Source organism: Schistocerca serialis, chromosome 1, assembly GCF_023864345.2.
Source record: "Schistocerca serialis cubense isolate TAMUIC-IGC-003099 chromosome 1, iqSchSeri2.2, whole genome shotgun sequence".
Lineage (NCBI taxonomy): Eukaryota > Metazoa > Arthropoda > Insecta > Orthoptera > Acrididae > Schistocerca > Schistocerca serialis.
In genome coordinates, this window is record NC_064638.1 from 80,545,752 (window position 1) to 80,560,087 (window position 14,336).

The 14,336-nt window shown below is 43.5% G+C and overlaps 1 protein-coding gene across 1 annotated transcript in view; it reads right to left on the reverse strand.

Annotated features, from left to right (window-relative positions):
• LOC126477107 (ionotropic receptor 75a-like) overlaps positions 1 to 14,336 on the reverse strand; it is a 134,483-nt gene that overhangs the window by 60,660 nt on the left and 59,487 nt on the right. Inside the window, exon 4 of the mRNA XM_050103632.1 lies at positions 10,347 to 10,558. Coding sequence (XP_049959589.1) covers positions 10,347 to 10,558 — 212 coding nt within the window. The remainder of the gene's footprint in view (positions 1 to 10,346; positions 10,559 to 14,336) is intronic.

The following is a 14,336-nucleotide window of genomic DNA, read 5'->3' on the forward strand; positions in this document are numbered from 1 at the left end:
ATTTGCATATCTTCGTGAATCACCCTGTATACAGGAGTCACCTGCATTTTTTCCCAGTCCCTTGGGATGGGTAGTTGCCGTCATGTCAGATGATTCTGTCCTCTTTGCTCTTAGGACAGTCTCTCATTCCATGTACCTGCGGACGGGATTGCTAGCATCCTTTGCACACTTTCACTCAATCCTGTTTTATAGCATAATCTTCTAGGAAACTTCAGCTAAGATAAAATAAAAACGTATTCTACACAATCATGTAGTAATAAAATTGAGTAACTACTTATTGTAGATACCTCTTTAGGGGCCTAAGGGTTATTGCACTTACATGTGTTTACTCCTTACTAGTTTTAATTGTTAACAACAGGAGTGAATTTAGGATGAACTGTGAAATTCACAAGAAATAAAAATACAGTTTTAAGTTCTGTTTACATTTGCTTCGAGTATTAGATAGGGACAGCCGCTGAGTACTTGAAAGGAAAAGAATTGGGCTTCTTTTAATAGCTGCTTTCTTATTATATGTATATGTAACTAGCTGTATCTGACCACGGGTTGCTGTGGCTGAGTCTGGTTAAATGGTAAAGAAATAAAAGATAAAGCACATGTTTGTAGTATGTATGGAATTGGATAGATGTACTAATCTTCTTCTTCTCCCCCCCCCCCCTGTCTCTCTCTATCTCCTCCTGGCCCCTCTCTCTGCCCGTCTCTTCCTGTTCGCCCTATATGTCCATATATACACTCTGAGAAGAAGAGAAAAAATAACGACATACCACGGAGGAATTATCCGAATGGGACGGAAATCGGTAGATGTGAAGTACATGTAAAGACTAACAAATGATTACAGTTTCAGAAACAATGAATGATTTATTCTTTTAAAAAATTAAGTCAGTAACGGATTGGTCCATCTCTGGCAGTTATGTAGGCATTACTTTTGAACACATTATGGGAGTGACAGTGGTCAATATGTTACAAATATATAATATTAAAAACAGTCTTGATCATAATTTATTTAGTACAGTGACCGGTTTCGACCTCTACTGTGGTCATCTTCAGACCAATGAGTAAGAACCTCCTTCTGCTAGAGAATCACTACTAATTGATTCTCTAGCCGAACGAGATTCTTACTCATTGGTCTGAAGATGACCACAGTAGTGGTCGAAACCGATCACCGTACTAAATAAATTGTGATCAAGACTTTTTAATAGTAAATTATGTAGGCAGTTATTAGGTTTGGCGTTGGATGTCATCCTGAACGATAGCATGTCTAATTCTGACCAACTGGCGCGTTAGATTGTCAAAATCTTGAGTTAGTTGGATGATCCTGCCCATAATTCTCTAACCGTTCCCGATTGAGGAGTGATCAGCTGACCTTGCTCGCCTAGGTATGGTTTGGCAAGCACGAAGAAAAGTGGCAGAAACTCTCGCAGTATGCGGGCGACCATTATCTTGCTGAAATGTAAGCTCAGGATGCCTAGCCATGAAGGCCAACAAAACGGGGCGCAGAATATCTTCGACGTACCGCTGTACTATAAGGGTACAGCAGATGACAATCAAAATGATCCTGCTATGAAATGCAACTGCACCCCAGATCATCATTCCTGGTTTTTGGGCCGTAGGTGGACGACAGTCACGTTGGTATCCCACCGCTTCCGGGCCGTCTTCAGACACGTCTTTGCCGGTCATCGGGCTCATTTCTAAGCGTGAGTCATCACTGAAGACAATTTTACTACATTCAATGAGGATTCCGAAATTGTAATCATTTATTATTCTGTACTTGTACATGCGATCTACCGATTCGCGACCCATACCGATAATTCCTTCGTGAAGCGTCTTTCTTTTGTCTTAGAGTCCATACGAGGGTTATCTGTAAAATAAGGTTCCCATGGCGCTAGAGTCATGAAAAGCGCTGTTACGGTGACTCCCGCGATTCTGTAGTGTACCTTGGTTCCCCCACTTCAAATCCCCTCCCTAGCGAGCTGCCCGTGGAGCTTAGTCTTGGCTTGGCAGCCGTACATGATGGATCTCCCCCCCTCGCTTCCCCCGCCAGGTGTGAGCTGTCCTCGGTGCTCCGTTTCCTGTCTGCAAAAAGCGTTGCGCCGGCAGAAATCCATCCCCAGCTAAGCGAAATCTATGGAGACAAGTGTATGAGCTTACAAGTGGTGCAGAGATTTCAAGAACGGGCGTACTGACGTCCATGACAAGGACCATTCCGGACGGCCATCTGTTTCTGACGAAACAATCGCAAAAATGGAGGCAGCGGTGCTCTCAGATCGAAGAGTGACGGTTCGTGAGCTCTCCGAAATGATGCCTGATGTCAGAAAAACCTCTGTTGACAAGATTTTGACGGAGCGTCCATGGTATGCTAAGGTTGGCATGAGGTGGGTTGACCGAAGACCACAAACGTCAACACGTTGAGGCGGCCAAACACTTCTTCAAGATCACGGAACTAATGGCGAGGAATACCTCGACTCCATCGTCACTGGAGACGAGACTTGGGTGCACTACCGCACACCCGAAACCATTGTTGTGCGAGTTCTTGCGCACCGATACAACAATCAACGTTGCCAGGTACTGAGAGACACTGCAAAAATTGCGTCGTGCAATTCAAAACAAGAGGAGGGGTATGCTGTCCAAGGGAGTGCGTTTGCATCAGGGTAACGCTCGACCGCACACCGCTAAAGCCACCAACGAGCCTATCGCAAAATTTGGATGCGGTATTGTCAAACACCCACCCCACAGCCCGCACTTAGCCCCATGTGACTATCATCTCTTCCCTGACATGAAGAAACACCTGGGTGGAACGCATTTGGACAACAGAGAAGAGCTGGAAGAAGCGGTTCTCAGGTATCTGCGCGGTTTGGCGACAGATTTTTTTTGACTCAGACATTCAAAAGCTCGTGCACCGCATGCAAAATGTGTTGACCTCAGTGGCGACTATGTAGGAAAATAGGTTCAAGTCCACAAATGTACGCATTCATGAAATAAAAAATGTTTTACACTGTGAAAAAAAATTGGGAACCATATTTTATGGACACCCCTCGTAAATAGCATATGACGTTCCAGTATGTAAATAAAAACACGCGAGTATACGAACGTAGCGTTGTTTAAAAATTTCAAGTGAGTTGATCGGCTATCGTTCGAATTTTGCGAATACAAACATTCACAGATATAATATATAAGTAATTCTCATAATTATCAATGTGAGTGTATCAACACCAGTTATAACTGGTTCTTAGCAGGTAACTATACTGCTCCGCATTTCTGTTAATAGATATCTTTTTTTTGGCGTTGTTGCATACAGTCAGTTACTGTGTAATAATAATGAATATGTAACAGAATTTGTGTGAGATCATAATATCACTGTATGAAAACTGACGTACTTTGCATGAAGGCAGAGTTATAAATTTGAAAACGCCCATAGTTAACATCTCAGCGAACTAGTAAGGCTGTCGCGTACTTGGAGTGGAATAGAAGCTATCGAATCGGAATGAAACACGCACCAGATGTCGACTCAGGATATCTCAAATTGCAGAGGTGTTGCCTCTAAAAGGAGACAATTGAGGACCTAGCATTCTAAACGTGCTAAACGACCTTTTTTATTTCAAAATTGATTTTATTCGCTCTAAATGAGCTCCATCCGCTCGAGTATACGATACTGTAATCCGTTCATCAGAAGAATAAACCTGATGTAAGCGAACGATGATTGGTCAAAAGCCGTAGCACACGTACACTGGCGTTATTACACTCTTGGAAGTAGGTACAACTTATGTATTAGATATCTTATTACTAGATGATGATGAGTCTCATACTCCTTTACAGAGCGTAGGAAAGCGACACGGGAGACACGCGCCGCCTTACTAGGCAAGGTCCTAGTGGAGGTGGTTTGCCATTGCCTTCCTCCGACCGTAATGGGGATGAGTGATGATGATGAAGACGACACAACACACAGTCATCTCGAGGCAGGAAAAATCCCTGACCCCGCCGGGAATCGAACCCGGGACCACGCGCTTGGGAAGCGACAACGCTACCGCGAGACCACGACCTGCGGACCTCTTATTACTAACAAGGGAACCTCCCCATCGCATCCCCCTCATATTTACTTATAAATTGACACAGTGGATAGGCCTTGAAAAACTGAACACAGATCAATCGAGAAAACAGGAAGAAGTTGTGTGGAACTATGAAAAAAATAAGCAAAATATACAAACTGAGTAGTCCGTGCGCAACGTAGGCAACATCAAGGAACGTACGAGCATATGAGCGCCGTGGTCCCGTGGTTAGAGTGAGCAGCTGTGGAACGAGAGGACATTGGTTCGAGTCTTCCCGCGAGTGAAAATTTTACTTTCTTTATTTTCGCAAAGTTGCGATCTGTCCGTTCATTCATTGACGTCTCTCTTCACTGTAATAAGTTTAGTGTCTGTGTTTTGCGACCGCACCGCAAAACCGTGCTATTAGTAGACGAAAGGACGTGCATCTCCAATAGGAACCGAAAGCATTTGATCGCAAGGTCATAGGTCAACCGATTCCTCCACAGGAAAACACGTCTGATATATTCTATACGACACTGGTGACGGCATGTGTGTCACATGACAGGAATATGTTGTCGACCCACCTAACTTGCACACTTGGCGAATGGGTAAAAAGATTCTTCTACCTTGCCCGATTTAGGTTTTCTTGTGGATGTGATAATCACTCCGGAAAAAGTGATGAAAACATAAAAGTTTGTCACATAAACTGCAACAAATGAATGCAACGGTTTCACAGTCGCACAGTTTTCCCTGTGCTCTGTCAAAACATACGTTTTTTACGTTTTCAAATGTTTCCGTGTGTAGACCGTCAAATCCTGCACATGTCCAAGCAAATCTGAATATGTCCTGGAATTTTGGAGAGCGAAGTTGATTATGTGTGAGTGCCTGAACTTTGATAATTGTCTGAAAATAAAAAATTAAACTTTTCACTCGAGAGAAGACTTGAACGAAGGACCTTCCGTTCCGCAGCTGCTCACGCTAACCACGGGACCACGGCGCTCGTATGCTTACACGTTCCATGATGCTACGTACCTTGCGCATGGACTACTCAGTTTGTATATTTTGGTTATTTTTTTCATAGTTCCACACAACTTCTTCCTGTTTTCTCGATTGATCTGTGTTCAGTTTTTCAAGGCCTATCCCTGTGCCAACTTATAACTAAATTTGAGGGGGGTGCGATGGGGAGGTTCCCTTGTAAGTAACGTTTCATGAAACTTTAAGATATTCAAATGTATTAACAGCCGTCAACGCTTTTGTTAATGACGCTTTAGCTGTGTAGTTTTTATTTCAAAAATCGTGTGCAGTCGCAGCCTCTGCAGCGTTGTGCTCTGATTGTCGTGCTGTTATGCGCAGTATGAAAATGGTTAAGGCTGCTTCCTGTCCCGTAGTGAATCACGCGCCCAGAATACGGTTAAAAAGTGCCGAGAAATAGGCTGTTCTTAATGTTTCCCCTTAAATTTACGGAGATAATCGGCTTCGACGTTTTCCCAGAGTTGTACACAATGCAGTTAAAATCAGAATTACTTTGCTCGTGTAGCGCAGTTGGTTGTGTACATGCCATTATTGGTGCGTTGGTTCACGTCCTCACAGTATCAATTTTTTTCTCGTACAGTTTGAGATACCTGCATCTCATAATTATAAAACTCATCATTTTTATGAATAATGCACGTCTTGTTTCTAATTATATATTGGACGCGAAATTCCTGTTTCCATTTCAAATACAAATTCTTAATTATCGTTGTTTAATGAAAGACTGTTAATAAAAGTTGCTTAAATTAATTTTTAAGGCGAAAATGAAAAATCAGATCCTCTTTATTTGGATTATGTCCATCGTTCTATACCACACTGGTAAATAAGTATCGTAGAAACATGAAAAACAATCATTTTCACAGCATCGAGCACATCATACAAATGCTGCATTTTTACATTTGCTATTGTTCCACTGCAATTGACGGTTTTCGTATAGTCGTCTAAGGAGCGCATTGTGGTAGATTTGCAGTGCATTATTTCATTCTGCTTAAAAATTAAATGACATTTGAAACTATTGCTCCTCAGCTCATCTCTTTTTAGGAGAGAACTGCAGCTGCACACTAGCTGTACCAGCTGACCGGCCAGTGCTGTCCAGGCTAAATGCGCCGGTATAGTTGTTGCCTGTGTTATCGATAAGTCGGTGTGCGCGTAACGCATAGCACAAAACATACTCTTATTATTGTACTTGACAACACTCGAGACAGCTTGGCTGCAGTTCCACGTGAAACGGAAATCCAATGAGGTTCCAGCAAACGTGGAAGAATACACAGTGCAATGTTTACATTACGTTTATGATGAACGGATCATAGAAGCGCTTCATCATATGACTAGGGTAAGAAGTGGTAAGGGTGACCGACAGATGATGTTGGTGTTAGCTCAACGGTCTTTTTCATTCTAAACGTGCTCGACAGTCAGCGGTGAACTGTTGTTATATTGTGGGCATGTTTCTGCTATGGAAAAACAAAAGGATGCTAATAATGTCTCAAAAATTTGCTTATCTGTGAAAGTTCGACGGCATAATGCACGAGTTAAAGGGACGAACACACTACAAGTTCTGCGAAAACATATGTTAAAAAATAGGTAGGTATTTGATTTACACATTGTATGTTTCTATCCTTGTCGGAACTAGGTTTGACCTGTTTTTCAATATATTGAAACTAAAGTAAGTAACCTTCCTATTTCAGTTGAGTTGAAAATGTAGCCTATCATCCAAGTCCTTGTCGAATGACTTACGAACAAATTTATTTCACGACTTCTGTAAGCAAAATGAAACTACGCAAGGCACATTTGTAACGGGTTTAATGGAAATACTACCAGTCTCCAGGCAACGCAGTGATAAATATGTCGAACTGGAGAACCGGCGTCGGCAGTCAAGTGTACTGTATAGGGTCCATGATGGAAAAGGTGGTCATCCCCGAGTCTGTCGTAAAATAATCATGGACGTATTTTGTGTGCCGCGCGAGGTAGCCGCGCGCTTAGGCGTCTTGCCACGCTCCGGGCGGCTCCCCCCATCGGAGGTTCGAGTCCTCCCTCGGGCATGGGTGTGTGTGTTGTCCTTAGCGTAAGTTAGTTTAAGTCAGATTAAGTAGTGCGTAAGCTTAGGGACAGATGACTTCTGCAGTTTGGTCCCATAAGACCTTACCACAAATTTCCATATATACGTATTTTGTGTTTCAAAGAGGATTGCGAAATTTATCAGTAAACTGAAGATTGCTCAAGTGTCATCCATGTTGACAGAGGTGATGCATACAACAGCAAATATACTGAGGACAACACTCTACCGATAAAGCAACATATACTGACAATTTCGAAAGAGGAGACTCAATATAGTAGAAGGAAATCTTCTAAAGAATACCTCAGCTATGATCTTAATATTAGCTGCTTGTACAAAGCATTTAAATTCAAATGTCCAGAGTTAATGAAATGTAGTATAGAAGGCAGCATCTTAAATTCTTCCAAATCTCTCATTTGTAAGACATGTGGCTCGTTGCACCTTGAGGGGAAAGAACACTCACCAGAGAACAGAAAAGCTCAGAAAGCATTAGCTTTGCGCCGTAAGAAGGCAGAAAGTGCAATGATAAACATGAAGAATGATGCGGCGTCTTCAACTATGCCTAGAAGTAGCACTCGTACATTAGCAACCGATCTGCAACAAATAGTGTTTGTTCCAGCTCTTACACAATCGGATATGTTCTACGTACTCCAGCTTTTGCGTCACAACTTCTATGTTCGTGCTCATGACAACAGTGAAGCAATAATGCGTTTGTGTCACGAGGGTGAAGGACCTGTAGGAGCTAACAACACAGCGCCATGTCTGTTGCACGTCCTGAATTGCACCACAAATACTGCCAATGTGTGACAGAATGAAACTTCTGACTTGGAGTGACAAAACAAAAACCGTATATATATATTGTGGCATAACAGACGACAAGTGGTCTGTTGCATGCGCCATCTATCGCCCCTGGCCTAGCACAAATTCTAATTAAACGATAAAATTGAGTTGCGGGTTAGGATTTGTTAGTTATGTGCATAAATATTGCGGAAGTATTTGGTTTTTATATGTGCAGATAATTCAAACACCGAGCCAGCAACCGGCGCGGACTTTCATTGACGCGGCAAGTAGCGGGCCGCCATGGAGCAAACACAGTGAGGCTGACGACGTCGCTCCATGGAGGTCCAGAGTCGCGGCGGACGGATACTCCGAGACAGTTGTTGGACTTCGGAGGGAAAAAAAAACGAAGAACGTATAATGAAGAACTTTGTGTACAACAGCGAAAGTAGGAAGAAGCAATTTAACGGCCAGTAAAGCAGTAGGCGGTACCTCAACAGTCGACTGTACATAGGTATCAGAAATAAATCGCTGTAACTATTGTAAAAAAGGAGTTCTGAATAAGAGTTATTATGAGAAGCAGTCAGACAGCGTCAGTTACTGGTGAATGGTCGCCATAGGCGACATTTTCTTCATCAGTTGCGCCGTCCCCTCTTTCACTCGACGAATTTAGTCAACATTAAGACAGAGCAAATAATAAAACTCATCAGTGGGGCGGGGACAAAGCGCAAGAAGGTAGTTACGTGCTATGTACCTCAGGATTTACAAAAAGTAATTATTTCAGCTCGCCCTTCTTTACCATTCAAGACCCTCAAAATGGAAGAAAAGACATTATTGACTTCCAGGCTGCTGCTGATAAAGTCATCGACGCAACAGAGGTACACATTAATTCTGCTGCACAAATTATAATCACCTCACCTGGAATAGCCCACATCAAAAGGATATTCAGTGACACTGAACAGTGGGAAAGTATAAACAGCCTAGAGAAAGGCAAAACTGTTGACGATTTCATTCATACACAACTTTCAGCATTGCCACTTATTCCACGATTGTTAACAGAAAAAATTATAATAATTTGCTTGCTGTGGTACCCTTCATACACATCATCATCGACAGTTTTCTACTGATTTGTGTAATCATACTGCAACTGGAGATGTGAGGTATGGTGTCAAAAAGTCTTCTGGAAATATGAAAATGTAGAATCAGTTTGACACCTGCTGCCGATAGTGCTCAATGCTTCTTAAGAAAAAAGCGCTAGTTGTGTTTAACAAGAACGATATTTTCTGAATTCATGTTGGCTATTTGTCAATAAATCGTTTTTTTTCGGGTAATTCATAATGTTCGAATCCTACTACAAATCGTCGTTATTGATATGGATCTGCGCTTCAGGGAATTACTCATATTGCCTTTCTTGTGACCTGTGCAAGTTTCCAGTCTTTAGGTACAGATCTTTCGACGAGCGAGCGGTTGTATAATATTGCCAAGTCTGGAACTTTTGTATCAGCATTCTCTGAAAGGAACCTGACTGGTGTACAATCTGGACTGGAGGCCTTGCTTTTATTAAGTGATTTAAGCCACTTCGCTGCACTCAGGACTCATTTTGACAGTCGTTGTTGACTCGAATTCTGGGATATTTACTTCGTCTTCTTTGCTGAAGGAATTTCGGAAAACAGTGTTTGGTAACTCCGCTTTGGTGGCTCTGCCATCAGTAGCATTACCATTGCTGTCGACCAGTGAAGTTATTGATTGCATCTGGCAGTTGATTCGCTTTGGGTTTTCTGCCAGATTTCGAGACACCGTTTCGTTTTGTAAGCTATTAAAAGCGCTTCGCACGTAAGCTATTAAAAGCACTTCGCACTGAAAAACTTCGAGTATCTATAAAACTTAACCAATCTTTGAGATTTTGAGTTCTTTTAAAACTAAGCGCACTTTTTCGTTGCTTCTGCAGCAATGTTCTGACCTATTTTGTGTATCACAGGGGAGCAGGACCATTGTAACCAGTGGTCTCGTGAGTATCGGCTTCCTGCCCGGGTATGGCGGCAGGGGACTCCCTGGTAATGGCTAGATAGATCTCGTCCCCCCACGAAGCCCACAAGCCGAGGCATGTACGTTACAGCACATGTCACTGCAGGTCTTACAAGAGCCAGCAGCTGTCTCCGGGGAGAAGCGAGTAACTATTTCAGACGAGTTTAATAATTACTGACTACGCACTTAGATGCACGCAAGATCTCGATAGCACACGACAGCGTTAAGGCCTTTAGGAGGTACCTTTTCAGTTACATATTGATTTCCCGTGGGCCCTGCACGGAACCGAGCGTTTGCGAAGTGTGGCGGGCAAGACTACTAGTGTGACGTCACAAGTTCGTTGCGGGGCCCGTATCTCGTGGGCACCAATAACTCCACAAGCGACGTTAGGGCCGAGACTGGCGGGATCCGCCCGGATCACGCAGCGGCAGCGACTGGCGTACCCTGCTGGCTGATGGCGGAGGAGACCAGCAGGAAGGCGGCGCTCCACGAGTTGTCAGAAGGTAGGTGCGCGGCGGCCCAGCAGCTGAGCCGCGCCGCCACCAGCACCAGCGAGAAGAGCAGCCCGCTGCTCAGCCACAGCGGCGCCGTGAACGGCCGGAAGATGGTGCCGTAGACGGCGCGCGACGGCGGGTGCCGGAACACCATCTTCAGCCTGCGCACGCCACGAACACCACTCAGCGCGAAAGGCACTGGCTTATTCGAGCTCGCTTTCTGTCTCTTTCTGTGGGTCCCACTCCCAATAAAATATCATTCTTGTTGTCCTTAAGAGAATTTAAGTAGCATTATATACGACGTGTGATCAAAACGTAACGGATTTTTTTTTCATTTCATGAGCTTTATATAAGGGGCGTTCAAAAAGAAACGAGCCAGGGGCAGAATTACAGAAACCAGTAGCAGTATCTTAAAAGTATTGACCGTCGCTGTTGAGACACTTGTCCCACTGTGACACAAGGTGGTGAATAGCTGTCTCATAAAATTCCCGGGGCTGCGATGGTAACCAGTTCCGCACGTACACTTCCAGCAGCACAGGACAACAGCGAATGCTCGGCGTTACTCGCAAACCTTGACCACACTTCGCCACGAGATCAAATCATAACGACCAGTCAATCTCATCCGTGGGGTCATTCTGCTCCACGATGATGCAAAGCCTCATACGGCCAACATAGTGGCGGCACTCCTGCAGAAATTCAAATGGGAGGTTCTTGGCGATCCTCCACACAGACCGGACCTCTCTCCCTATGAGTGCGCCCTGTTTGGTCCCCTTAAAAAGGCTCTGAGGGGCAAACGATTCGCCTCGGCCGACGTCGTTCAGCTGTACGTGCGGAACTGGCTAACATCGCAGCGCCGGGAATTTTATGAGACAGCCAATCACCACCTTGTGTCACAGTGGGACAAGTGTCTCAACAGCGACGGTCAATAGTTCTAACATACAGGTACTGGTTTCTGTAATTATGCCTCCGGCGAGTTTCTTTTTGAATGCCCCTTATAGGTCTGACTTTGAAAATTATTTTATCTTACAAGTACACATGTTCCTGATCTGTGTTTGCATTTTCAGCTGTTTTGAATATTTAGTTTATCGTTGACAGTCGAAAAGGTAATACATCTACATTTACATCTACATCTACATGATTACTCTGCAATTCACATTTAAGTGCTTGGCAGGAGGTTCATCGAACCACAATCATATTATCTCTATACCATTCCACTACAGAACATCGCGCGGGAAAAACGAACACCTAAACCGTTCTGTTCGAGCTCTGATTTCTCTTATTTTATTTTCATAATCATTCCTACCTATGTAGGTTGGGCTCAACAAAATATTTTCGCATTCGGAAGAGAAAGTTGGTGACTGAAATTTCGTAAATAGAACTCGCCGCGACGAAAAATGTCTTTGCTTTAATGACTTCCATCTCAACTCGCGTATCATATCTGCCACACTCTCTCCCCTATTACGTGATAATACAAAACGAGCTGCCCTTTTTTGCACCCTTTCGATGTCCTCCGTCAATCCCACCTGGTAAGTATCCCACACCGCGCAGTAATATTCTAACAGAGGACGAACGAGAGCAGTGTAAGCTGTCTCTTTAGTAGACTTGTTGCATCTTCTAAGTGTCCTGCCAGTGAAACGCAACCTTTGGCTCGCCTTCCCCACAATGTTATCTATGTGGGCTTTCCAAATGAAGTTGTTCGTAATTTTAACACACAGGTACTTAATTGAATTGAGAGCCTTGAGAATTGTACTGTTTATCGAGCAATCGAATTCCAACGGATTTCTTTTGGAACTCATGTGGATCACCTCACACTTTTCGTTATTTAGCGTCAACTGCCACCTGCCACACCATACAGCAATCTTTTCCAAATCGCTTTGCAACTGAAACTGGTCTTCGGATGACCTTACTAGACGGTAAATTACAGCATCATCTGCGAACAACCTAAGAGAACTGCTCAGATTGTCACCCAGGTCATTTATATAGATCAGGAACAGCAGAGGTCCCAGGACGCTTCCCTGGGGAACACCTGATATCACTTCAGTTTTACTCGATGATTTGCCGTCTTTTACTACGAACTGCGACCTTCCTGACAGGAAATCACGAGTCCAGTCGCACAACTGAGACGATACCCCATAGGCCCGCAGCTTGATTAGAAGTCGCTTGTGAGGAACGCTGTCAAAAGCTTTCCAGAAATCTAGAAATACGGAATCAACTTGAGATACCCTGTGGATAGCGGCCATTACTTCGTGCGAATAAAGAGCTAGCTGCGTTTCACAAGAACGATGTTTTCTGAAACCATGCTGATTACGTATCAATAGATCGTTCCCTTCGAGGTGATTCATAATGTTTGAATACAGTATATGCTCCAAAACCCTACTGCAAACCGACGTCAATGATATAGATCTGTAGTTCGATGGATTACTCCTACTACCCTTCTTAAACACTGGTGCGACCTGCGCAATTTTCCAATCTGTAGGTACAGATCTATCGGTGAGCGAGTGGTTGTATATGATTGCTAAGTAGGGAGCTATTGTATCAGCGTAATCTGAAAGGAACCTAATCGGTATACAGTCTGGACCTGAAGACTTGCCCGTATCAAGCGATTTGAGTTGCTTCGCAACCCCTAAGGTATCTACTTCTAAGAAACTCATGCCAGCAGCTGTTCGTGTTTCAAATTCTGGAATATTCCATTCGTCTTCCCTGGTGAAGGAATTTCGGAAAACTGCGTTCAATAACTCCGCTTTAGCGGCACAGTCGTCGGTAACAGTACCATCCGCACTGCGCAGCGAAGGTATTGGCTACTTCTTGCCGCTTGTGTACTTTACATAAGACCAGAATTTCTTCGGATTTTCTACCAAATTTCGAGACAATGCTTCGTTGTGGAACCTATTAAAGGCATCTCGCATTGAAGTCCGTGCCAAATTTCGCGCGTCTGTAAATTTTAGCCAATCTTCGGGATTTCGCGTTCTTCTGAACTTCGCATGCTTTTTCCGTTGCCTCTGCAACAGCGTTCGGACCTGTTTTGTGTACCATTGGGGATCAGTTACATCTCTTACCAATTTATGAGGTATGAATCTCTCAATTGCTGTTGCTACTATATCTTTGAATTTGAACCACATCTCGTCTACACTTGCATAGTCAGCTCGGAAGGAATGGAGATTGTCTCTTAGGAAGGCTTCTAGTGACACTTTATCCGCTTTTTTTAAATAAAATTATTTTGATAAAATTATTTTGCGTTTGTTTCTGGTGGATTTGGAAGAAACGGTATTGAGCCTAGCTACAACGACCTTGTGATCACTAATCCCTGTATCAGTCATTATGCTCTCTATTAGCTCTGGATTGTTTGTGGCTAAGAGGTCAAGTGTGTTTTCGCAACCATTTACAATTCGCGTGGGTTTGTGGAGTAACTGCTCGAAATAATTTTCGGAGAAAGCATTTAGGACAATCTCGGAAGATGTTTTCTGCCTACCACCAGTTTTGAACAAGTATTTTTGCCAACATATCGAGGGAAGGTTGAAGTCCACACCAACTATAACCGTATGATTGGGATATTTATTTGTTACGAGACTCAAATTTTCTCTGAACTGTTCAGCAACAATATCATCGGAGTCTGGGGGTCGGTAGAAGGAGCCAATTATTAACTTAGTTCGGCTGTTAAGTATAGCCTCCACCCATACCAATTCGCACAGAGTATCTCCTTCGACTTCACTAGAAGATAAACCACTACTGATAGACACAACCCTCCACCACCAATTCTGCCTAATCTATCTTTCCTGAACACCGTCTGAGACTTCGTAAAAATTTCTGCAGAACTTATTTCAGGCTTTAGCCAGCTTTCTGTACCTATAACGATTTCAGCTTCTGTGCTTTCTTGTTACAATTTACAACTACAATTCCGACTGTTCCTTGATTCAAGCACGTCCTGTATTTGCCATGCAC